Source organism: Ovis canadensis, chromosome 23, assembly GCF_042477335.2.
Source record: "Ovis canadensis isolate MfBH-ARS-UI-01 breed Bighorn chromosome 23, ARS-UI_OviCan_v2, whole genome shotgun sequence".
NCBI classification, from domain to species: Eukaryota; Metazoa; Chordata; class Mammalia; order Artiodactyla; family Bovidae; genus Ovis; species Ovis canadensis.
The window spans coordinates 47025041-47050525 of NC_091267.1; the positions used below are offsets into that span (position 1 = coordinate 47025041).

At 47.4% G+C, this 25485-nt stretch overlaps 1 protein-coding gene across 2 annotated transcripts in view; it reads right to left on the reverse strand.

Moving 5' to 3' along the window:
• CABLES1 (Cdk5 and Abl enzyme substrate 1) overlaps positions 1-25485 on the reverse strand; it is a 103261-nt gene that overhangs the window by 37111 nt on the left and 40665 nt on the right. For both annotated transcript variants that reach the window (XM_069569301.1, XM_069569302.1), the window contains exons 2-3: positions 18584-18655; positions 11461-11553 (exon numbers count right to left, since the gene is read on the reverse strand). In XM_069569301.1, coding sequence (XP_069425402.1) covers positions 11461-11553; positions 18584-18655 — 165 coding nt within the window. The remainder of the gene's footprint in view (positions 1-11460; positions 11554-18583; positions 18656-25485) is intronic.

Sequence of the window (25485 nt, forward strand, 5' to 3'; positions counted from 1 at the left end):
TCCACCTTCATCTTTAAAAAAAATCCCTGCTGTTTCATATCTCCGTCCTTTGCATGCTATTTCTTCTCACTGTTGTGTCTTACTAAATATGCTGGGTGAACTCCTCTTTAATCTTCAAAACCCAGTTCACAAGTAACCTCCCCAGGAAGAATTTCCTCCCCTTTCACTAGTTACTCTTTCCCTTTATGGTGTGGCTGGCCTCCACTATGTTTTTACTTCCAGGAACATCCTGATCACAACGTGCTGCTAAACATTTGCTGCCCGCTTCTGGGTGGAGCTTCAGAACAGCCCTTGAGTACCCATCACTGGAAGGCAGGACCAAAGCTCCAACCTCAGCCTCCAGTACCAGCTCTGTCCCCTTTCTGTGACCTCAGGCACTCACTCATTCTACAGTTTCCTCATCCAAAACCATGGCAGAAAAATCAGCAGCCATCTCATTGGAATGTTGTAAAGAGTAAATGAGCTTCCATATTGCAAAGCCTACAGAACAGGGCCAGACAAATAACACGAGCTCAATAAATACTCACTGTTTTTACCAGGAACTGCCTTCTTGGGCTGAGGTAAGTTTTCTCAACAGTCTGTGGATTCAGACCCTAAAACACACAGGCCTGGTAAAGGCGAAAGGCTGAGAAAGGACAGCTGAAGGCCGACACACGCAGCCTCACAAAGGTGAACAGGGACACAGAGGTCCGTCTCTCCTCTCTCCAGGGAGATGTTTCTCATCAGATATCACAGACACAAACCCTAGCCACAGGTCCGAGAACAGAGCCAAGAAAGCTTATTCAGGTAGACTGAATGTACACCTATTAAGTGTCAATTAGGTGCCTGCATGCTAAGTTGCTCAGTCATGTCCGACTCTTTGTGACCCCATGGACTGTACCCCAGCAGGCTCCTCTGTCCATGGGATTCTCCAGGCAAGAATACTGGAGTGGGTAGCCATTTCCTTCTCCAGGGGATCTTCCCGACCCAAGACTCAAACCTGGGTCTCCTGCATTGCAGGCAGATTCTCTACCGACTGAGCTACGAAGGAAGTCAATTAGGTATCAGATTCTAAATGCTTTAACTGATGAGGCATGAATGAGTCAGTGACAGAACCGATGTAATAGCTGGTGTGATTGGGGATTTGAACCATGCACTTTAACATCCTGGGCCTCAATGCCTTGCTCTTCTCTATGACTTACTAGAAAAATCTGCTCCTTCAGGTTTGACTGGGCACTCATGGATGCTTTTGTCAAAGATTTTCTAGGGCAGCTTTCCAGACTGGCCCTCAGGTCACCAGGAGGAGTGTGGGGTGGGGCCAGAGGGTGACCGATCACAATAGCCCTGATCACAATCACACAGGAGGCGCAGGAGCCCCAGGTGGCCCCTGCTCCCACTCCGCTCAGCCTGGGCCCCTTTCTAGATGGAAGGATAGAGGTTCTCCACACACAGCTCCCCCACCAGCACCCACCCAGGCAGGAGGAAAGCCCGAGTCCCTCGTGATCCCTCCACATACAGAGGAAAGCATGTGTTGCACAAACTCAACAGGCTTAGTTAGTGGTCCTGCACTTGCTTCATTACTCGCTGCTGATGTGGCCTTCCTTCCCACACAGAAACGGTTTGGACATTTTTTGAAAATCCATTTTTAATTAGAGGATAACTGCTTTACCATGTGGGAGAAGGCAATGGCACCCCACTCTAGTACTCTTGCCTGGAAAATCCCATGGATGAAAGAGTCTGGTAGGCTGCAGTCCATGGGGTCGCTAAGAGTTGGACACGACTGAGAGACTTCACTTTCACTTTTCACTTTCATGCATTGGAGAAGGAAATGGCAACCCACTCTAGTGTTCTTGCCTGGAGAATCCCAGGGACAGGGGAGCCTGGTGGGCTACCATCTATGGGGTTGCACAGAGTCGGACACGACTGAAGCGACTTAGCAGCAGCAGCAGCAGCTTTACCATGTTGTGTTGGTTTCTGCCAAACAGCATGAATCAGCCACGGGTCCTGATGTGGCCACCTGATGCGAAGAACTGATTCATTTGAAAAGACTCTGATGCTGAGAAAGATTGAAGGTGGGAGGAGAAGTGGACAACAGAGGATGAGATGGTTGGATAGCATCACCGGCTGGATGGACATGAGTAAGCTCCGGGAGTTGGTGATGGACAGGGAAGCCTGGTGGGCTGCAGTCCATGGGTTCACAAAGAGTCAAACACAACTGAGTGACTAAACTGAACTAATACACGTCCCCTCCCTCTTGAACCTCCCTCCCACCTCCCACCGCATCCCAACCCTCTAGGTCATCACAAAGCACCAGGCTGAGCTCCCTGCACCACACAGCAGCTTCCCACTAGCTAGTTATTTTATACATGGTAGCTACTCTCAATTTGTCTCATCCTCTCCTTACCCTGCGGTGTCCATAGGTCTGTCCTCTATGTCTGCATCTCTATTCCTGCCCTGCAAGTAAGTCCATCAGTACCATTTTTCTAGAATTTTTGGACACTTTCAATAGAACAAGAAAATGCGCTTAGTCACTCACTCATGCCTGACTCTTTGCGACCCCATGGACTGCACCCTGCCAGGCTCCTCTGTCCATGGGATTCTCTAGGCAAGAATACTGGAGTGGGTTGCCATGCCCTCCTCCAGGGGATCTTCCCAAACCAAGACTCGAACCCAGTCTCCTGCAGATTCTTTACTGTGTCAACAACCAGGGAAGCCTGAACAAGAAAACCAGAGACTATAAATGTAAACCTTCTTTCTAAAGTTTCAACCGGGATGTGCCCATAGTTAAATGGTACATTGATTCAATCGCACACTACTGCTGTGTAATCCTCACTTCGAGGTGCAGGAGAGGCTGGCAGCATGGGTCCCATTCAGAAAAAAAACTTATTCTAATGCCCCGGTCAAGTCTCGCTCCTACAAGGTGATTGTTTTACATCAATTACAGGAGGGTTGGTCCTCCTCTGGTTGGCCATTTTTGAGCAGCTGGAGGAGAGGGCAGGGAGGAAGGAAGGAAAGATAGAAGACAACATCTTGGGGCACCTTCTTTCCATTCTTGGGTCCAGCTACCCCTAGATGCCCACTCTTGGCAGGGACCAGAGGAGGAATCCAGAGTAGAGACCTGCACGGCACCCTGCAACAGGTCTCCAACTCTCCATGCCCTGGAGAGTTGAAAGCAGCCGGTAGAGCTCCCAAGAACACATCCTACGTGTTTCCCGAAACATCTTTGGAGTCAAGGGGGGACTTGAAGTCTTTGCCAGAGCACACAAGTATCAACAAGTGGCCAGCTCTTGACAGTTTCTTGCTCTAGTGACTTCAAATGGCATGAGTCTCAAGATGGGTCCCACGTGACCAACTGCTGTGTCTAGAACCTGGAGGGCTCACGTGAATTTGCAGCTTTGCTCTTTACAAGCATCAGGGCAATGTCCATTATAACTGAGATAATCACAAAGAAAGTCAGATTTGTTTGCCTCCTTTGAGTGCATTTGTGAAAGAATTAAATCATATGCTAGTTGTCTGGAATGATGTTGAGACAGCCAAACTCCATTTCCAATGGGCTTTGGAAATTCACCATGTTTTCCCCTCCAGCGGTACAGTTATCTTCTTCTGGGCCCAAATGTCATGCAAGAAGCCCACAGAATTTTCCATCTGTAACATATAACACTTGGAGTCAAGATGACCAAAAAGCATTACACAAAAGATTAGGACTTCAAAAGAGGGATTAACTCCAGGGAGATGGGTCTTTAAGGAATTAAAGATCACATTTCCATACAAACATCTGCTGGAGGGGAAAAAAATAGCAAGCGGAAAAGTTCCCCAGGGCTGCAGCTCACGTGGGCAGAGTTCCCTCTGGACATACCATGTTTTCTGAGCCCTTAGGAAACACTGAGTGTGCTCAACTGCTGGAACACCATCTGATCTTCTTCTTTATGTAGCTCCATTTCCAGGTTTAGGAAAGTGTTTCCGGTATGAGGGAATTTATAGCTTCAGACCACAAAGCCTCCAAAGGCACACTTTGCCCGTGAGATGCGGGAGCCCTCAGAAACAGCATGGAGATGCATGAGGGTCACCACAGCTGATCCAGGACTGTAGATCACTTTCACTGCATCTGCTTTCAAAATATCTGACCAGGCAACGTCTCACACCACCCAAGATCCTTAAGTGTTCTCTCATATGCCAAATACTGGCTTCTTGTTCTATTTTCAGCCCCCTGGGGAGTCTCTGTTGGCTGTGAGAAGTTTTGATCTCTTCCACGTGGAATATTCCATGATAGCAATGGTATTCACTTAAGGACATTAAAAACAGGCAACCAACTTTGAAAGTCTAAAGCAAAGAAAATCACATTTGCAACAGCAGAGGGTGAACACAGTGATCTATGAACACGGCCAGGGTGCCCACCGCCCAGGGGTCCATGGGGGATACTGGGTGTAGATGCACATTCTCAAATTCTGTACTTCATTCTCTACAGGCCAAGGAAGCAAGAGAGAACACACTTAAAAATGCTGGTGTTGTGGGTTGAACTGAGTTCCCCCAAAAGACATATTCAGGTCTTAATCCCTGCGGCCATGACTTCATTTGGAAAAAGGGTCTCTGCAGATGTGATCAGTTGGTATGAGGTCATACTGGATTGCACTTCTTGGGTAATGCCTGTGGTAAAGAATCCGCCCACCAGTGTAGGAGATGCAAGAGATTCGGGTTCGAACCCTGGTTGGGAAGATCCCCTGGGGGAGGAAATGGCAACCCATTTGTGTTCTTGCCTAAGAAATCCCATGACAGAGGAGTCTGGTGGGCTACAGTCCATGGTGTTGCAGAGTCAGACACTACTGATCGGCTGAGCACACAGGGCTGAGCGGAGGAGCAGAAGGCCCAGTGGAGGAACGAAGTGTGCAGTGAAACTCCCTTCACTGACTTCCCTTGCTTGACGCGCCATGGTCTCCACTCCCCTCTGTAAATCACTTTAACCAACAACCACGGCACGCCCAAAGCTCAGGCTGGTAGGCTGCTCTCTAGAACACTGTGTGAACAGTGAAAGCGTGAGGTCAACGTCACAACTCACTCTGCTCAGGAGCCTCACTGCACAGAAAGACCTGCATCACAGGTCTGCGGAATGGCTGATCGCCAACGTGCCTGAAGTGAAATCCGAGGTATTTAAACTAAGTAAGTTAGGACTTCCCTGGTGGTCTAGTGGTTAAGGCTCTGAGCTTCTAGGGTAGGGGATGTAGGTTTGATCCCTGATCAGGGAACTAAGATCTCACATACTTGTGTGGCCCAAAGTGAAAATGACGTATGTCATTTTGTGAGTATTTTTGCCCACTGTTTACTGACCTCTTCCCCTTAACCAAGCAGTTACTGTGAATAATTTAGCAGAGCTGGACCTGGGGCTCGGGGGGCCTGGGGCAGTTAAGATGGCGATGTTGACTGAGCCCTGGCTGGGTGAGCACCCCCAGGGCTGGGTATGCAGTGAGGAGAGGGGATGGGCGACAGGAAGTGACAAAGCCCGAGAGACTGCAGCGAGAGAGCCTAGGGGAGCGTGTGAGTTCACCGGGGCTGCCGTAACAAGGAGCCCGTGTGCCCTGCCCCGTGGCTGTGGCTTCCACAGCAGAAGTCAATCATCTCATGGCTGTGGAGACCAAGGCTCCCGAGGGCAGGATCTGTCCCAGCTTCTGGGAGCTCCTTGTCTTGGGGCAGCAGGACAGGAGCCTTCACAAGGCTGTGTGTGCACATCTGTCCCCAAGGTTCCCCCTTTTATAAGGACACTAGTCATTAGATGAGGGGCCCACCTTCCCGCAGCACAATCTCCTCTTGACTCATTACATCTGCCATGACGTTATTTCCAAATAAGGTAGAGTTCTGAGGTACAGAGGGCTGGGGCTCAGCATAAGAATTTTGGGGGGGCCATCATCTAGCCCAAAAGAATGACAGGAAGAATACCAGCTGAGTGCGGTGTCACAGAAGTCCCCTCTGGGGCCCTCTCGTCCTTGCTTTTCCAGGAGAGCACTGGCATCCACGTCCTGGGTGTGGTTTGGGCCTCCCACCAGCTCTAATGATGGTTTCCCTCTCAGACGGCCAGGTACTACTGGTGGAGACCAAGGTCTGGTCTCTCCCAGGCCCTCTCATCAAGCAGTGCTGAGACAGAATTACCAAGAGAAGGCCCTCTCCAATCCCTTACACTGTTTTTTCCTGTGACTCACTTTATTTCCTGTAAATCAAACTGGTTAGAAAGAAGCAACAAGCATTCTCAGGCTGAGCGCTTAACAGCAAGGTATTAATACATCTGCTCAGGAGAACCATGGTTGCTTATGTTTGAAAATCATTTTCTCAAAAGCCTCGGGCAGAGTCACAGAAAAAGCCAGCATACCTGCTGTGCTTCTTAAAGAGGTATGGACAGGGACTTCCCTGGCAGTCCACTGGTTAAGACTCTTGCGCTTCCAATGCAGGGGGCATAGGTTCGATCCCTGGTCAGGGAACTAAGAGCCCACATGCTTCAAGGCATGGCCAGAAAACAAAACAAAACCCTTAATTAAAGAAACAAACAAACAAGAAATAAGGATAATAAGGCTGTAGTAAACCCTGCATGCAGTGCTGAGCCTGAGCCAGCGCCAGCCCCCGTTTGTCCCTGGTGGCTACGGTCTGGCTCCTCCTTCCTCCGGTGGCTCAGAGAACCAGGGAAGAAGCTGAAGAAAATCAGTGGATCAGTTTGAGAGCATCTCTGGGAGACACTTTGGTGGCAGAAGAGGCTGGGCCCAGGAAGTCTCAGTGAGGTCTGGAGGTTACTAAAGGCTTCCTCAGGGCTTCCCTGGTGGCTCAGATAGGAAGAATCTGCCTGCAATGCAGGAGACCTGGGTTCGATCCCTGGGTCAGGAAGATCCCCTGGAGGGAGGGCATGGCAACCCACTCCAGTATTCTTGCCTGGAGAATCCCATGGACAGAGGAGCCTGGCGGGCTACAGTCCATGGGGTTGCAAACAGTCAGACAGGACTAAGTGCCTAACCCTTTCTTCCACTTCCTTCAAGTCTATCCACTCGATGATGTCCTTTAGGTCTGAGGTTTTGCTGACAACTGGTTATAAACACAGATGATGACACTGATAAAGATGCTTCTCTTCCAGCCTACTGCTGCTGGGGGATGGAGGGGTCTAGTCTTTTAAAAAAACAAAGGTTTGGGAAGGAGAAAAGCGTGCTGGGGAAGAAGCAGACATTTCACGGAGTCTCACAGAAGATGCCGTGCATCTGTCAAATCAGAAGGCTTTGTTTCAGGGAGAAAAGGCGCTGGTGACATATTTCTGCTTTCTAGAAGGCCCGTTCAGAGCTGGTGACTAGCTGTTTTGTTTTCTGAAATGTGCTACTTCCTCCAACACATCTTTCAAACTAAACGAAGCTGACAGATCGGAACTGATGAGATGACAAACAAGGTTTTAATTTAGTTATTACCCATTCGCCTAGTTCCCTCCACAATTTTCAGTATAAAATGAGAAGTGACAACTTGACTTCAGTTACTGCACTTTTTTTTTAAACATCTTACTTTACAAAGCAGATGAAAGGCGTTGGAATCTTTGATATTTTTGTTTTTCCTACTGAGTTCGTACTTTAGAGAGAGAACCCTCTGGCACACATCTCTGTCCACTATCTCATATCTTTTTAAGTCTCTTTGAAAATTTCTGTCAACGGACGAGACAGACAGGTCCACGCACTGCAAAAAAGTATTTCTTTGCCTGCGCAGAAGGCAATAATTCCCATGGCAGACCCAGGAAGGGAGCACTTCCAGTGCACGTGGCAGCCATTGACTGTGTTCAAGGCAGACATTCGAAAACCAGATGACTTCAAAAGGATGTGAAATAATGTTTGGGGGAGGGTGATGCCCACCTGAAGCCATGGCTCTTGTCTCCCATTGCTCTCAAACATTTTGAGTCCTGAGGCTGGAAGTGCCCAGAGGAGAGGTCCTGTCCTAACAGGACCACGAGGGTCACTGGACATGAACGTGTCTTTGGCCGGTGGCTGGTCTTCAGTCTTCACGCTCACCTTCCATTCTGATGCCCTAGCTCTACCTGGCTCTATCTGTTGGCACCTGCTTGGCCTCATAATGTTCGTTATTTTCAAGGGTGTCTCCTCCCTGAGGGCCGAGATCTGTCTTCACTTCCAGTTAACTTCCTCATGCAGATGAGAGTGCACGCTGACTGGCTCTTCTCTACTAACCAAGCGGCAGCTCCCAGTCCCCACTGACCATCCTCAGAATGTTCAAGGGTCCCCTCCAGATGCCAGGACACAGGGCCCTGGACTCCTTTCTACCACAACATATAGTTTGCTCACACATGTGCGAACAGTTGTTTTAAAGACTTCATGTCATTTCTGGAGAAGGACATGCCAACCCACTCCAGAATCCTTGCCAGGAAAGTCCCACGGACAGAGGAGCCTGGTGGGCTACAGCTCATGGGGTTGCAGTGCTGGGCACAACTGAGCATGCACTTGCTGTGCAGCGCATGGGATCTTAGTTCCCCAGCCAGGGACTGAACCCTCGTCTTTTGCATTGGAAGCGTGGAGTCTTAATCACTGGATCCTAGTCCCCCTTTGAGTTCTTTAATGACCATCTCCAGGCGTCTTGGCAAAGCCTCTTTCCTCCCAACATGGCAGGAACCTGAGTCGGGAGGCTCCAACGCTGGACTGCGAGAAGCAGTAGGTGTGGTGGTGTATGTGTGCCCAGCATGCCTGAGGTGGGGTATCAGAGACCCACCACCCGCCCCTCACCAGCCATCTTCCCAGTCCCTCCCTCCTTAGAGCACACCCAGGCCCCCTGGTACCCAGCACCGCTGCCCTGAGCTCAGCCCTGCCCCGGCCACCTCCAGCAGGATGTGTTCTGCCTGCTGCTCAGCTGCAATGGAGACCTCTCCTCGACCTTCTCAAAAGGCTGGATCTTCTCCTCCCACTTATCAGCTCTTGACCACAATTTCCTTCTGTCACCTCGGAAATTCTAGGCTCTTTCTGGTGTCCTCCTGAGTTCTTCCTTTCATCTGTCTAAGAACGGTCCGTCCCTGCTAATAAATCAGCTGGAGGTCGGAAAGAGTGCATCTCCAGCCCTTTCATCTTCGCTGGCACATAAAAAGCAGTTCTCACCTAGTCAGGTATGACCAGCTGTCATCTCAGCCTATAGCCAGTGCTGAGGGCTTGCTTTCCTGCCTGAAATTCCAGTTCCTAGATCTTCAGATGAGCTAAAAGTCTTCCTGGTCCTGTCTGAAAATTCCCCAGCGAGACTACCAGCAACTGCATGCTTTCTGGGCTATTTCTGTTGTTTCTGGGTCAAAAGTGTGCCCGGAAAGGCAGCTTCCAAATATGCTAGACACTGGTGATCCCATTAGTTCAAATCTTTTAACTACATCCCTTCACTGCTTCCCTGGTGGCTCAGACAGTAAAGAATCTGGCTGCAGTGCAGCAGACCCGGGTTCAATCCTTGGGTTGGGAAGATCCCTTGGAGAAGGGAATGGCTACCCATTCCAATATTCTTGCTTGGAGAATTCCATGGACAGAGCAGCCTGGCGGGCTACAGTCCACGGGGTTGCAAAGAGTCAGACACGACTGAGCGACTAATACAACACTCACTGCAAACCATGCCAGGTGATTATCTGACTCTGTATCCTCGACAGCATTGAAAAGCAGGGAATACTATTAATTTGGCCCACTTTTTGGCTTTGTCATTGATTTTATTTAGGAACTCATGGTTTTATATGTTTGTTTATGGTTCAAGAGATTATGAACAAAAACACCAACATAAATAAATGATGAGTAATTTATACTAAAAATGGTACAAGTAAGGTTCAGATTCAGTAAGTAAAAGACACAACAGAAAAGAAAAACACGGTGGTTAAATGCATAAGGCACAGTAATTGTGACAGTGAAGTCAGGGTGGGAGAAAGAAACCCAGAGTGTGTTCTATTTCACGGATGACTGTTGGGTTCATTTTAACTAAAAGCTTTGTACTTAAAATAGGAATGCATACTGACTACGTAAAAATTATTTGACGGGAGAATTCAATCGTGCCATTCTGAAATTGTTGACTAGCTATAAAATTATGTTCTTTATTCAAGAGAGGTTTAAAAACTTCAAGAAAAGAAGTCTTCACACACTGTAATCGTTAGTGTTAGTTATTCAGATTGTACAGTGTATTTTACACTAAATTATAGTGATGCTGGGCCTTAATCATGCCATGAGTCTAAGTTTTTAGCAATCTTCATTTGGTATAGGTTAGAAAAAATTAGTGGGGCCCATATGAGCTTCTGAAAATCAGGAGGAGATTAAGTGAAATGGTCTTGTGGCAGGAACTCCACTCTGGGACGTGTCTCTAGCTACGATCTAGGTCACAGATCAGAGAGGAGGAGTGACCCCCAGGGAACAGAGCTTCGGGGATCCCAAGAGGCCTTAGAGCCCTATTCCTAGCACTACCGTGAGGCTGCCATTAATAGGCTTCACCATTCAATCATAATCTATGCTGGCAACAAAGATTCATGTCCACTTGTCACCAGGACAGTTTTAATGCCAAGATCATATTGCAAGTTCTTTCCATTGCAAGGAGATCAAACCAGTCAATCCTAAAGGAAACCAACCCTGAGTATTCACTGGAAGTGCTGATGCTGAAACTGAAGCTCCAATACTCTGGCCACCTGATGCAAAGAGCTGACTCATTAGAAAAGGCCCTGCTGCTGGGAAAGATTGAAGGCGGGAGAAGAAGGGGGCGACAGAGGATAAGATAGTTGGATGGCATCACTGACTCAATGGATGTGAGTTTGAGGAACCTCCGGGAAATGTTAAAGGACAGGGAAACCCAGTGTGCTACAGTCCATGGGGTCGCAAAGAGTCGGACATGACTGAGCGACTGGACAACAACAACATATACATGTTAACCATAATTTTCATTTAACAGCGCTTTCCCGAAGAGCAACTCTTTGCTGGAGAAACACATGCTCCCAGACGTCAGCTGGCCCAGGAGTCTGAACTGGCGCCCGGGACGAATCTGCTGGCAAAATCAGGATCCTCCTCTCTTAATGAACATCATCAGAGAGAGAGAGAGCCAAACCCGACTTTAGGCCCAAGATCTAGCAGAATATTCACTGACCAGAGCACAGAGCCCTGGTGAAAACAGAAAACAAAATCCAACAAAGCAGAAAAAGAAACGATGACAAACCCTCGCCAAAAAAACTCAACTGTTTTTCTGTTCAAAGTTTCCTAATAAAAATATATTTCAGTACTATTGAAAATTCAGTTTTAGTCTAAAAAAACCAAGCCTTGGGTTACCATTAGAGAGCAGCATTTTCTACAGACTTCTTTGCATGATTCTGGTGGGAGAGGGGTGGAAAGAATGGTCTGTTTGGGAAGGTTACATGAGATCATGTTCATCTTTACAGTGGGCTTCACTCCGTGAGGTTTGGCCATGCAAAGCGTCCCCCCTTCCCTGCCCTACGGGACCAGCCCCCTCCCAAAGCTTCTGTCAGTACGGTACCTGCCATTCCTGGTATCATGCTGCCGCATATTCTTGATAAAATGAATCTTCTTAAAGTTCTTTGGTCTGGGCGAACCTGAGAGAGTTCGACATCTGAAAAACAAAGCCATTTCAAAAACAGTCAGTCGGTCCTAGATAGCTGAGACATCTCTACACAAAGACAGGAAGGAAAGACCAGATAAAAGGTTTGAGTCACCCCAAGGATAACGAGGACCTTGCGGCTGGAAGCGAGGAAGCTTAAAAAAACAAACAACAACAACAACAAAAAACCAACCCAAAAGACAGACAACTTCCTTGATAATACTGATAATAATTTATATGGCTCTGAAGAGCCAGCTAATGAAAACTATTGCCCTCAATTGCAATAACATAACCTACATGGATTCCAAAGACATTATTCGTTTCTGTCATCTTAAAAAGAATCCTCCCGTATCAACACAGGTATCAGGAACGGAAAACTGCAAATTCAACGAATTCAGAGGCAGAGAAAAACACTGGCAAATTCAATTTAAAAACAACCCCAAATCATTTTCTGCTATAGCAGGACTCTGGCTTGAATCACCTGGACTACTGCCTCAACACTCAACTAGGCTATGCTTGGAAGTCACAGCTTTACTTTGAATGGGAATCAGAGACCTGGCTAGTGGCTGTTTGTTTTTGTTTTTTTAGATAAATTTTAAATACATATTTGTTGAACAAATTGACTTGGATTCTAATTAATTTTCCCTAGAATATATGGCATGAACATGCACTGCAGGAAAAACAGAACAGAAAGGTTTTATTTATGTATATATTTTTTCAAAGCTACCTGGCAAAATTAGACACATAACTGCAATAACAGCTAGGATAAAAAGCAAAATCCCAACAAATGACAATCTGAAGTTTGGTCTTGTCTTGAGAAAGGGAGCAACGTCCTCTCCAGTTGGGTTTTTGCTGCCAAGATTTTTTGTTTACTTAAACCTTTCTGACCATAGACCCCGAGGGCTGGTTTCTGGGATCACGTCAGACGTGTCAAGAAGTGGTGCCCAGGTTTCCAAAGCCACACTGAGTGTCTGAGCTGGGCTGTCACCTGAGTTCAGTCAGTTCTGAACTTGGAGGCTTCAGGTAAGAGAACAGCAAGGTGACCCAAACAGGAGGTAAAGCTGAAGGCAGTGGGGTGTGGGGGCCCTTTGGGGGGCAAGGGATTAAGGAATGTTCAGAGTCACACACACCTGCCCCTCAGCTCTGATCTTTACTCTCCCCCGGAGGCCTGACGCGGGCTTCTCAAGTGGTACTAATGGCAAAGAACCCACCTGTTAATACAGGAGACATTAAGAGACATGGGTTTGATCCCTGGGTTGGAAAGATCCCCTGGAGAAGGGAATGGCTGCCCTGGAATGGAGCCTGGTGGGCTACAGCCCAGGGGGTTGCAAAGAGTCGGATATGACAAAAGCGACGTAGCATGCACGCAGGCAGGGGCCTGAAGGGAAATTAGGGGACAGCCTCGGTCTAGAACCTCAGGGTGTACATTCCCCTGAAACCCCCTTACCTGCCCTCCAGGAAGGGCCAGTCTTCCTAGAAGCTGCTTCCTAGGGAGCACTGAAAATTATTTATGTTTTTCCCATAGAAACAGCACCTTAAAATAGAATTTATCTTGGAAAAAATACAGTGAAGTGAATGAGTGGTCAAAGCAATGACATGGTAGCGTATCTGGTGACTTTCCTCAGGAAAGGGGGGTTCCCTGGGCATTGGGTCTAGAGGCAGGAAGATCCCCTGCCAGTCATGCCCACTTCACTGGAATGAAGTGTCCACAGCTCATGGCCACAGCCCGAGTGGCCCTGCCAGCATCCATCCCAACTCACTACCAACCCTAGAGATCGATCACTAGTAATATCCCCTGCAGCTCTTGTGACAATTACACATGAAGATTTCTATAAGAGCTTCATATGCTGTCAAGGGATACGTTCAAATACACACGTTCATGTCCATACATATGTGCGTGTGTTAGTCGCTCAGTTGTGTCTGACTCTTTGGAACCCCCCCCATGAACTGTAGCCCACCAGGCTCCTCTGTCCATGGAATTCTCCAGGCAAGAATACTGGAGTGGGTAGCCATTCCCTTCTCTAGAGGATCTTCCCAACCCAGGGCTCAAACCTGGGTCTCTGGCCTTGAAGGTGAACTCCTTACCATCTGAGCAGTCAGGGAAACCCACTCTTTGGGACCCCGTGGGCTGTAGCCTGTCAGGCTCCTCTGTTTCTCCAGCCAATAGTACTGGAGTGGGTAACCATTCCCTTCTCCAGGGGATCTTCCTGACTCAGGGATCAAACCCAGGTCTCCTGCATTGCAGGTGGATTCTTTATTGTCTGAGCTACCAGGGAAGGCCCATATGTACACACAGGTAAATATTCATATACACATTTCAAGTGTTGTGATTATTATTAAAACTTAACTACAAAGGGTGCATATTTTGTTACTATTTTCTTCCTATATTCTTAAAACTGTAGTCCTGGGACTTCCCTGATGGTCTAGTGATTAAGGCTCTGAGCTTCCAATGCATACGGTGTGGGGGATCTGATCCCTGGTTGGGGAACTAAGATCCCACTCACTGTGTGATGTGGCCAAAAAAGTATTAAAAAAAAAAAAAAACCTGCAGCCTTTATTAAGGGTCCTGATTTCTTGGTTTTTAAATAGATTTTTTTAAAGACAGGCAGTGCCCTACCTGAGGGGATGCTATAGATGCTTCCTGTGGACCTCAGGAAGGGTTTAAATCAGGAAAGATACTCACTGGTCCCACTCCCCACTCTGAGCTTCCAAACCCAGATCCAGCCTTCCTGGGGTCCAAGGAGCTACAGCCTCACTCTGCCTTCTCAAGGCCGCACTCGGAAGCACACCCAGCACCTTGAAGGGTCTCAGTTCTACCCCCAGAATGACTGTTAGAGTCTGCAGGCCACTCAAGGTCCCCCACTGTCTCTCTCACACATGGCAGAAAGTTCTAGAAATATGTAGTCACTGGAGAGAGGAGGGTCCTTGAAGGCATAAATGCTTGCTTCCACGGGTTTCTAGACAGGCGTTCAGGAGCAACCTTACACGCTTACCCTGTGCCCCCGCCCCCCTCCCCCACTGCCCCTAACCAGATGCAGAGTTTCCAGGCCCCCGACTCTAGATGAGGGCAGTGGGCTAAAAGCTGCACTGTGATGACGCCCTCCTATGAACCAGTCTCCATGCCTGCAGAAAGAGGTGCTGTTACCCTCGGATTTAGACACAAAATCTTTCAGTCTTCAGCTGGAGCTGGAAGTTGGCAAAAGGCCACTGGTGTGCGTTGGCACTGGTAATTACTGAATGGTACAGCAGACGGCACACCTCAACCCAGACAGGCTGGAGACAGGGCTGGTGGTGATGGCTGCCACACCTGCGGTAGCCAAACAGAGATTTTTCTGGACACCTAACAGACAGCCTAGGTTCTTATTTCCGGGAGACCAGGTAACCACCAGACAATGTGGAAAATCCCAATCTAAACGCTCTCACGGCTAATGCTCAAGTCTTGGAGTTCAAGGCGGATACAAGAAACTAACTTGTGATGTGCAAGAGAAAAGCAAAACTTTTAAAAAGATAATTGAGTGCCAAGTCGCTTCAGTCGTGTCCAACTCTTTGTGACTCTACAGACTGGAGCCCGCCAGGCTTCTCTGTCCATGGGATTCTCCAGGCAAGAGTATTGGAGTGGGTTGCCATTTCCTACTCCAGGGGATCTTCCCAACACAGGGATCGAAACTGTGTCTCTTACGTCTCTGTATTGGCAGGTGGGTTCTTTACCATTAGCTCCACCTGGGAAAGGCCCAAAAAGATAACTGAAGAGGTGCTTTATTTCTATATTAGCATACAATTCTAACTGCAAAGGGACTTCCCTGGTGGCTCAGTGGTAAAGAATCTGCCTGACAATGCAGGAGAAGCGGGTTAGATCTCTGGGTCAGGAAAATCCCTCTGGAGAAGAAAATGGCAACCTGCTCCAGTGTTCTTGCCTGGGAAATTCCGTGGACACGTCGAAGGAGCCTGACCCACTGTAGTCCATGGGATCACAAAAGAGCTGGACACGACTGAGTGACTACGCAACAACAATGCTAATGGTCTAGCCCTTGGAATTGCAAGCTGTTTGTTGTCTTGTGTGTGTGTGTTTTTAAAGCCTTCAGCTATCACCACCCCCAACCTAAGAAACACTTTAAGAGAACTGTGGCATTGGCAACAATTGCCAGGGAAACCGGAAGACTGAGCACTCAGGTTTAAGCAGGTTAAGCAAGGAAGAAACTAATTTCAAAGCTGCCTGCATTAATGTGTAAATACCCACTTAAAACCATACATTTTAAGTGATGCAAAATTAAATTAGGATAGAATTAAATTAAAAACTAATTTAATGAAAGATTAGCTCTTTCTTGTTAGCACTGATTACAGGATACACCTAATTATGCAAAAGGTTTTTAATAGATGCCTTTGAGCAGTTTGTTCTGAGTGCTGACTTTGAAAGCAAGTTGGGCTAATAGCCTTCCGCCCCCGCAGTTCCCAAAACACTTTGGCGTCATTACTGGTACATTCATTTCACAGAATGGAAAGGCTGGTAAGAACCTCAGAGATCAGTCAATTTGTCCCTTCCATTTTACAGGTGGGAAAACGGAGGCCTCAGCATAAGTAAATGAGTTTCCAAAGCCCTGTAAAGTGAAAGTGAAGTCTCTCAGCCATGTCCGACTCTTTGTGACCAGTGGACTGTAGTCCACCAAGCTCCTCCGTCCATGGGATTCTCCAGGCAAGAATACTGGAGTGGGTTGCCATTTCCTTCTCCAAGCAGTTAGTATAAAAATGGGGCCAAAAATTCAAATCCCCTGACTCCCAAACTATTGCCCCTTCTGTGACTTTTATCTCTTAGGAACAAGATTCTAAGTACATATCAGAAATTTTTATCGAAGTATAGTTGATTTACAACTTTGTGTTGGTTTCTGGTATATGGCAAAGTGATTCACATATGTATCTGTGTGTGTGCGTATTTATTCTTTTCAATTGTGGCTCATTACAGAATACTGACAACAGTTCCCTGTGCTTTACAATAGGATCTTGTTGTTGATTTTATACATGGTTGTTTGTATCTGCTAATCCCAAATTCCTAATTTATCCCTCCCCTACCCACTCTGGGGCTTCCTTGCTGGCTCGGTGGTAAAGAATCTGCCTGCCAATGGGTTCAATCCTTGGGTCAGGAAGATCCCCTGGAGTTGGAAATGGTAACCCACTCCAGTACTCTTGCCTGGGAAATCCCATGGACAGAGGAGCCTGGCAGCTATAGTCAAAAGAGTTGGACATGAACAAGACAACCTCCTGCAATAACCATGAGTTTGATGTCTATGTCTGTTTCTATGGTAAACATCAGAAATTTTTTAATTAAAGGAAGTCCACTAGGGAAAATCTAAACTTCTTAGACTGCCCAACTCCCTTGATTTTGACTTATTTTTTAAACTTTATATTTACACAACATTTGTTGGAAATTAAGTACAGCACTCTGTAAGTAGAAGCTGGATGAATTTACAGTTAAGGCAAATCAGCCATTCTATCTTTACTCTGACCGTTTGTGGCATCATAGGCCTGAGAGCCAGAGGACAAAGGACGAGCCTGGGCGATGCTGAGAGAGGGTACAGGGGTGATGGGGCATCGGACCAGGAATACGGCACCCGGGTCCTCCTCCGCCCCCTCTCTACCACAGGAATCCCTACGGAGGTGACATTTAGAGCCTGAGACTTTTTTTAAACCTGGTTTCCTTGGTCACAGGTACCACCTTGCTCGAATGACCATGCTCCCTGCAGCCTCTCCAAACTCCAGGGCCTTTGCAGTTCTGTTCACTGATGGGCATCAATTGTGCTCAAATGCTGAAGCCACTCGGTGCCACCTGAAGACGTTTCTCCTCTACATTTGCTGATTAACTTGGGCCACTTAACAGAGACTGACAGGAGAACACTTGCCCCTGGGCCACATGGATCACAGCCACACGCCATCAGCCTAACGTGGCCCCGGAAGTTATGAACATTTTCTTTTTTCAATATTTATTTTATTTACTATTTGTTTGGCCGTGCCAGGGCTTAGTTGTGTATCAAACCTGGGCCCCCCTGCATTGGGAGCATGGAGTCTTAGCCACAGAACCAGGAGGGAAGTCCCTTGGATGTTTTCAAAAAGCCCTCAGAAGTGGAAACCGGACTGTCTGGCCCTGACTTTCTGTTCAGAATGATGTCGGTGATGAGACTCACAGTCATGGATGCTTTGGAGCAGATCCCAGGCCTGTCTATGCTCTACGCTTTATAACCAGGTGGTCTGTGGACATGACCTGTGGCCTGGGAGTGAGGCTCCGTGCAGGGAAGGGGCCGGCTCCAGGGAGACACTCTCCCTCCATCTCAGCCTGCCAGCATCCCCCATAAACCCGCAGCACACCATCCTACCTGCCCACCCCCTGGCCCAGCCCCCGTCTTCCCTCAGCTGCTCCTCCACTGGCCAGCCCAGCTGGGGCTTCAGTGAGGACTGAGGGAAACGTGGTGTGGGTCCCCTGCACTCCAGGAGGGTGGGGGAACTGAGCACAGAGGACAGGAAGGAGAGCTGCCAGTCAGAAGCCAGGCACAGCTCCGCAACTGCTGTTGCCCACCGGCCCCCCCAAAAAAGATGCCTTGAAAGCACTTTTCTAATCCAGAGGGAGAAACAGAACACTTTAAGCCCTGAGGGAGCACTCATAGCTGTCTTAACCTTGTCCCCAGAACCTGACCGTGGAGGAACTTAGTGGCCCTTGTTAACCAAGTCAGAGACTGCAATGCCTGTGTTCCCTCTGGGAAAGCCAGAGCAGGGACACGTTCTTCTCCATCCAGCAACAATTTTCAAAAAGAAAGGGTCATAGCACCCGAATTCACACGCGAACTGGGCTATTCTGGTACACGGTTGGGATTTCACAGCCATGAAATCGTTCTAATATTCCAAAGGGTTGGGGTTTCCAAACTGAGTCTGGGGATCAGATTGTCATTTTTAGAATTTAATTCTGTAAATCAAGACCTGGAAAGGAAAAGCAAACTTTGGCCTCCTTCTTGTATTGCAGGCCATTCACATACACATAAACGCAACCAGAAAAACTGACCTCCGTAGAGGGGCATTCTCCTCAATGTCTTCCAGGGTCTCCAAGGATGATCGCTGGGAGATGAGGCGACGTCTGCAGAGAGAGGAAAAAAAAAAAAAAATCTAGGTGTTAAAACTGCGTCATGAAATGGATCGGGAATTTCCATAAAGCTAAAACTGCTCTAAAAAATAAAGTCCGTTAAAAAAAAAAATCAAATGAAAGGTGTCTTTAAGAGGCTGTCATACTCCCAGACTGTACCCTGAATGCCAAGCCCATCTTGCCTTGCTGAATCCTGATGTTCTCCCTGGGAAGAAACAAGACGTGACGGAGACATTTTATGCTGCCAAATAACAAAACCAGACAAGGTGCCTCTTACTGCATATAATTTTGGTACTGTGTGTGTAAGTGTGTGCTCAGTGGCTAAGTCGTGTCCCACTCTTTTGAGACCCCATGGACTGCAGCCCTCCAGGCTCTTCTGTCCATGGGATTCTCTAGGCAAGAATAATGGAATGGGTTGTCTTTTCCTCCTCCAGCGGATCTTCCTGACCCAGGGACCTAACTCGCATCTCCTGCACTGGCAGGCAGATTCTTTACCACCGAGCCACCTGGGAAGCCCACTGGTACTGAGTGCACTTTTTCTAAAGCGTTAGAAATATTTTTAGTATTAAAATACTGTTAATTATTGAAATATCAGTGGTCTGAACCAGCTTTAGCTGATAAATATTAAATTTTAAAACCACACTAAATAAAATATCAAAATCATTAGGAGGCAATAAATAAAACTTATGGTCTCAGGGACTTCCCTGGTGGCCGAGTAGGTAAGACTCCATGCTGCCAATGCAGGGGACTCAGGTTCCATCCCTGTTTGTAAAGTTAAGGTCCCACACGCCTTGTGGCACAGCCAAAAGATGAGAGACAAAACCGAACAAGCAAAACTTACGGTCTCTGGTTGGCCACGATTTCAAAAGCAACTAGAAACACAGATGACATCATTCCCCCGGGAGAATTTCTCAGCGACCATTAAGAATATACATCAGGACATAACTAGGCAAAACACAAATGCTTTCCAGATGCTAAAGAACTGAAGACCACCTGTCCAAACCTCCTTGATCTTCTTTTGTCCAACTGAAATAAGAATGGGTCCTAGATAACTCAGAATATCCGACACAGGGACCAGGCTGGGTGATGGTTGGCAATTTCACAGTAAATCCATTTGAACAAAGACCATCACTTCATAGTAAAATAGGCTGATTTGGCTGATGGTGGGGGGTGGTAGTGATCAGAAAAAAATCTGATTCAGTCTTTACCTTGGAAAGGACTAAAATTAGAAGGATAAGTCTATTTTATATTCACTTGACAACAGTTAGGTTCAGTTCAGTTCAGTCACTCAGTCTTGTCCGACTCTTTATGACCCCATGAATCACAGCACGCCAGGCCTCCCTGTCCATCACCAACTCCTGGAGTTCACTTAAACTCATGTCCATCAATTCTGTGATGCCATCCAGCCATCTCATCCTCTGTCGTCCCCTTCTCCTCCTGCCCCCAATCCCTCCCAGCATCAGAATCTTTTCCAATGAGTCAACTCTTCCCATGAGGTGGCCAAAGTACTGGAGTTTCAGCTTTAGCATCCTTCCTTCCAAAGAATACCCAGGGCTGATCGCCTTTAAAATGGACATGCAATTATAACCACGGTCTAATTTGTCATAAAGAAAAAAAATGAAATGTTTTTTGCTTTGTTCCGTGTGTATTGTTTCTGACCAACCATGTGGCTACCTTTTTGTTTCACATATTAAATAAGAAAGGTCATTTCTGCAAACCATTTGAGGGCTTCATTGATTTTCTCAGAGCCTGTCTTCATCTTTTTAAAAAGTATTTATTTATTTGGCTATGTCGGGTCTTAGTTGCAGCATATGGGATCTCTGATCTTTAAGGTGGCATTCAGGATCTAGTTCCCTGACCGGGCCGCCTGCACTGGGAGTGTGGCATCTTAGCCACTGGACCACCAGGCAAGTCCCGTCTTCATATTTTGACATCAAGTCCTTTCTAAAACACTCAGCATGTTCTCCCTGCTTTTCTCTCCAGTGACCCTTCTCTGTCCACGTGTGAGAACTGGAAGCACTCCGACATCACCTTCAGTGTCTTCACGACATGCTGACCTTTTGTAAGATATGCAGTTTTATTCCACAGTTAACTTACACTGAATTTCTATTTCTCTAATGTTGCCAGATTTCCAACAGTCAGCCAGACTGGAGGCAATGGCCTTGGGGAGACACTGGTCTTAACTGAGGGGTGGGGAACTGATTTTATAGGTGGGGATTTGAAAGGAACCCAATTCTTGAGCAAGCAGGACCTCTCTATGCAGCCCCATGAGTCCGGGGACTCGGCTCACCAGGACCCCTGTGACCCTGTGGTTGAAGGAAGGGTCCACTTCATCTACTGAGGTGCAGTTCTTCCGGGTGCCAGGTCTGGCTGGAATGTAGCTGCAGGCTGGGATGGGGGCCTAGTTAGTCCCAGTCCCACCCACCAGAGCTCTCAGAGATAGGCGTCACCACGCTCCCCACCCAAGGGACAGTGTGATGCTACAAGCAGCATGTGTGCTGGGGCAGATAGATTTCAATCCTGGAGTCTGGAAGCTTTGGGACCTTAGAAAACTTCTTAATCCTTGAGCCTCAGTCTCCTCATCTATGAAATGGGGAGATGAGAAAAACTAAGAGAGAGACATAAAGTCCATGGTACAGAACAGTTCATGACTAGGAGCTCCTGGGTTTTCATTATCACTCCAGTTCCTGCCACTGAGGCTGCACCCTGACCCATAACCCTCCCCACTCAGTTGATGGGGTCAGCTTGGCTCTCTTAGCCCTGGCAGCTCCTCCAACCCCAGCCAGTGTCTACGCTGTCACTCCAAACACCCTGGGCCTGAGTCAACCGGTGACACGTGCTCCTCCACTCCTACCCCTCCTTCCAAGCAGAACTAGCTTGGTGTCACATGTGCTGATGCAACGGCCACCTATAAAACTAGCGCCCCCACACTTCTGTGCTGCTTCTCACTTAATACCAACATCTTCTCCAATGGGCATGTGATTAAAATGATAATTTACTCTGTCTATTTCTGGATAATGTTCTGAGTTTTTAAATAAAAAGTGAAATATTATTTTAGGTATGAATCTCTAGACTGTCATTAGACAACCTATTCACAGGCAGAAATAAGTGTATGGGTTTCGGACCCTGAAAAATTCCAACAAATTCTGTCAAAATCAGGTGACGGGTAAACAGATATTTGATGTTTGGCTCAACCTGCAACCAGGGTGACTGCAATGACCGTACAGCTTCAAGATCTCCGTTCCTACAATCATCCTGACAGAGGTCAACCAGGAAGCCCTGTGGTCAGCCCTGGGCAGCAAAGATACCACCAAGGTTGCAGGAAAGGCCTAGCAAGTGCATTCTGCCCACACTTCTGACCACACCAACAGCGAGCCTGGCCTGTTGGGACCACAAAGCTGACCCCGGCTTGACTCCTGTCTCCTCAAGGGCTCATATTCAAGGGGGAATCCGTGGGACCATCAGCAGGGAATTCCATTAACAATCCCTTGAGCTCTTCTGGCATTTGGGGCTGCCCCTCCTCCCAGCTCAAAAATGGGGAGGCCAGTCCTCCAGTTGCGAACGCCAAGTGAACCCACAGAGGACACATGAAGCCCTGTAGGGTACCCTGAGGCTCAGAGGCTCCTGTCCAGCATTCAGACCTGGAGGTTCACCCTGGAAAACTAGGTCCATTCCCACAAGCACACAATCTGACAATTTCCTAATCTAAAAGCCACACCCAGCATGCTCTTTGAAAAATCATCAAATTAGAATACATCTTTCTATGTATTTATAAGGATTTGTTTTCTAAAAGATATTAAATCAGAGATTCTCTTCATGAGTTGAACAGCTATAAATTCTCTCTTTCTCTCTCTCACACACACAGAGGCACTCTTAAGGTCTGGATTCCTTAAAGGGAAAAAAATGCAAAAACTCAAATGCCCAACTGTTCCTTTAAATTCAGCAAACGTGCCTCCCATCTTCATGAACAGAACCAAGCTATATACTCTTTAAGATGCACATATAGAGCTTGGAAAGAACTACCATGGTTCCTTATAAAGAAACCATCATATGCATGTACACACTGCTATATTTAAAATGGATAACCAACAAGGATCCGCGAAATAGCACAGGGAACTCGGCTCAGTGTTACGTGGCAGCTTGGATGGGAGGGGAGTCTGGGGGAGAATGGATACGTGGATATGTTTGGCTGAGACCCATATATACGTATATATGTATGGCTGGTGGATATGCTGTCTACCAGCATATCACAGTGTTAATCAGCTATACTCCAATATAAAATAAAAAGTTTAAAAAAAATTGTTATATGGCACCAAGAAAACAAAGATGTGATCCCTGCCCTTCCTGCCACAAAGGGCCTGCCCTGTGGTGATCACTCATCTCTGCCCCCTAACACCCGGCTACATCCTTCCAGGCTGTGTAAGAACCTCTTCCCTTGCCTTCTATGCTCAGAAAGCCCCAAATGGAAGGGACGGCTAACAATAGGTGGCTGCCTCATAAACCAAGTCCATGACTGTGCAGACTCCTAACCATTGGGAACAGTTAACAAGCAGAGGTCTTTGCATATTTTAATGACTGATGAGGAATACTCAGTCTTGGACCAAAACAACATGCCCCCTTATTAACCAAGCAGACATTCAATAACAGCCCAAGCATTCTGCGTCGACGTCACTACATGGATGGCTGAGTCCTCAGAATTCAGGGTCCCCGTGTTGTCTGACAACTATCATCTGGGTCCTTCCACACTGACCACCAACACTTTTGAGGCTGATGTGGTTCACATTCAACTCTCATAGGTGAGTCAGCCTCCCTAAAGCCCCCAGGCTCATTTTAGAATATTATCCTTTGAAGGCTGGACTCTGCCGGGGCAAGGAAATGCCAATACATGATGTGTTTGTCTACCTAGATTTACCTACATGGACCGAATAATTCACTTCTTGTTTGGGCTAATGGTTGACGGTGGTGCAAGTCACCTAGTACCCAGGGCTGGTCACAGTGGAAGTCCTGGCAGTGGAGCCTCATCATAGTGGACACTGGACTCATGGATGTCCCTGCTGACCAGTGAGGCCAGGGCAGGGTCATCCTGGACCCTTTGGCTCAGAGTAATTCCCTTATGGGGTGGCCCAGGGCAGCAGCTTGGCCCCAAATCCAGTGTCAGGTAGTGGGCACCAGCAGGGACAGCTCTCCCCGATTTAGGACCAAGAGGGGATAAAGAAGGTGATCCCTGGTCCGACAAGTAAGTCAGGTTGGATCAATGCTCTCCACCCTGGCTGCACCCAGGGAATGCTCACCATCTCTGGGAGAAAAACTCAAGCTTTGAGAGTAGGGACCCTGACCACCTGGGCCAACACATCGCTATCTTGTGTGGCTCTGGTTCTCCCCATGTAAGGAACCCCCTTCCCGGCTATAAGACAGGCCGCTGGACAGGGCGTGAGGCCCCACGGATCGCTCAGCTACACAGGGGATGTGCCAGCTGAGGTCATAATTACCTCAAATCCATCTAGACAGTTATCATGATCAAAAAACCCCAAACAAACAAAACCTCCAACCACAGAAAGAACTTTTCCCTCTAGTCACCAGACACCCATACAGTTGTACTTTATATGCTTTGTTACTTGTGTCCTTCTCACGCTGACCACCTCCTTCCCGTTGGAAAAAAAGTGACGACTCCAGGGGATTTCCCCAGTGGTCCAGTGGTTAGGACTAGGTGGTCCCACTGCAGGGGGGCCTGGGTTTGATTGCTGGTCGGGGAATTGTGATCCTGCATACATTACAGTGTGACCAAAAAGGAAAAATTAAAAAACCAAAACAAGTACAGAGATAATAACAGGGAAACATATATATTACCATATGTAAAATAGATAGCCAACAGGAATCTGCTATATGACTCAGGGAACTCAAACTGGGGCTCTGTGACAATGTAGAGGGGTGGGAGGAGGAGGGAGGTAGGAGGGAGGTTCAGGAGGGAGGGGACATTATGTATACCTATGGCTGATTCATGTTGATATATGGTGGAAACCAACACAATATTGTAAAGCATTTATTCTTCAGTTAAAAATAAATAAACTTAATTATAAAAAAAACAAAAAAAAAAACAAAAAAAATGGCCCCTCCTGCCACTGAGCTGCTCAGCGAAGCACTCGCTCCCCTCACCTGTGCAGGCTCAGGGGTGGAGTGTACTTAGCCAACAGCAGGGACTCGATCGAGGCCAGCTGAACAAACTCATAGAGTTCGCCATCAGCAGGTGGGTGTTTGGGGAATCTTCCCAGACAGCATTTTCGTGGCCTCCCACTCAAGGCTTCTCTATACACAGTTATTACTGGGATTTCTCTGTTCAATCCACCAGATCCCAGTCTGATCACCAGAGCCCAAAAATCATCCTCAGAAAGCATCCCATAGCCTCACTACAGTGGGAAGCAGTAGACGGCAGAAGACCCGACCCCTACCGGGGGGGGGGGGGGCCGGGGGGATGGGGAGAAGGGCCAGTGCCCCTAGCACAGCCCAGCAGTGTGCAGGGAGAAGGCCTGATCTGTTTAAAATGGATTTCTTATGAGTTTATTAAACATTCATTTCCCACTTGCTTTTTGACTATAAGAGTAATAAGTTTCATTGTTTAAAAAAATTCGAAGATGTGTGAAGTAGAAATTGAGGAGATGACCTGCAAACCCCAGGGTCCAGAGGACACCCTCTAAGAGTCTGGCATGTGTCCTTTCAGACTTGCTCCTAGTTTCACATATACTTGTAAACATAAATATATATATATATATATATGTATGTATATATATATGTATATTTATATATGTGTGTGTATATATATATATATA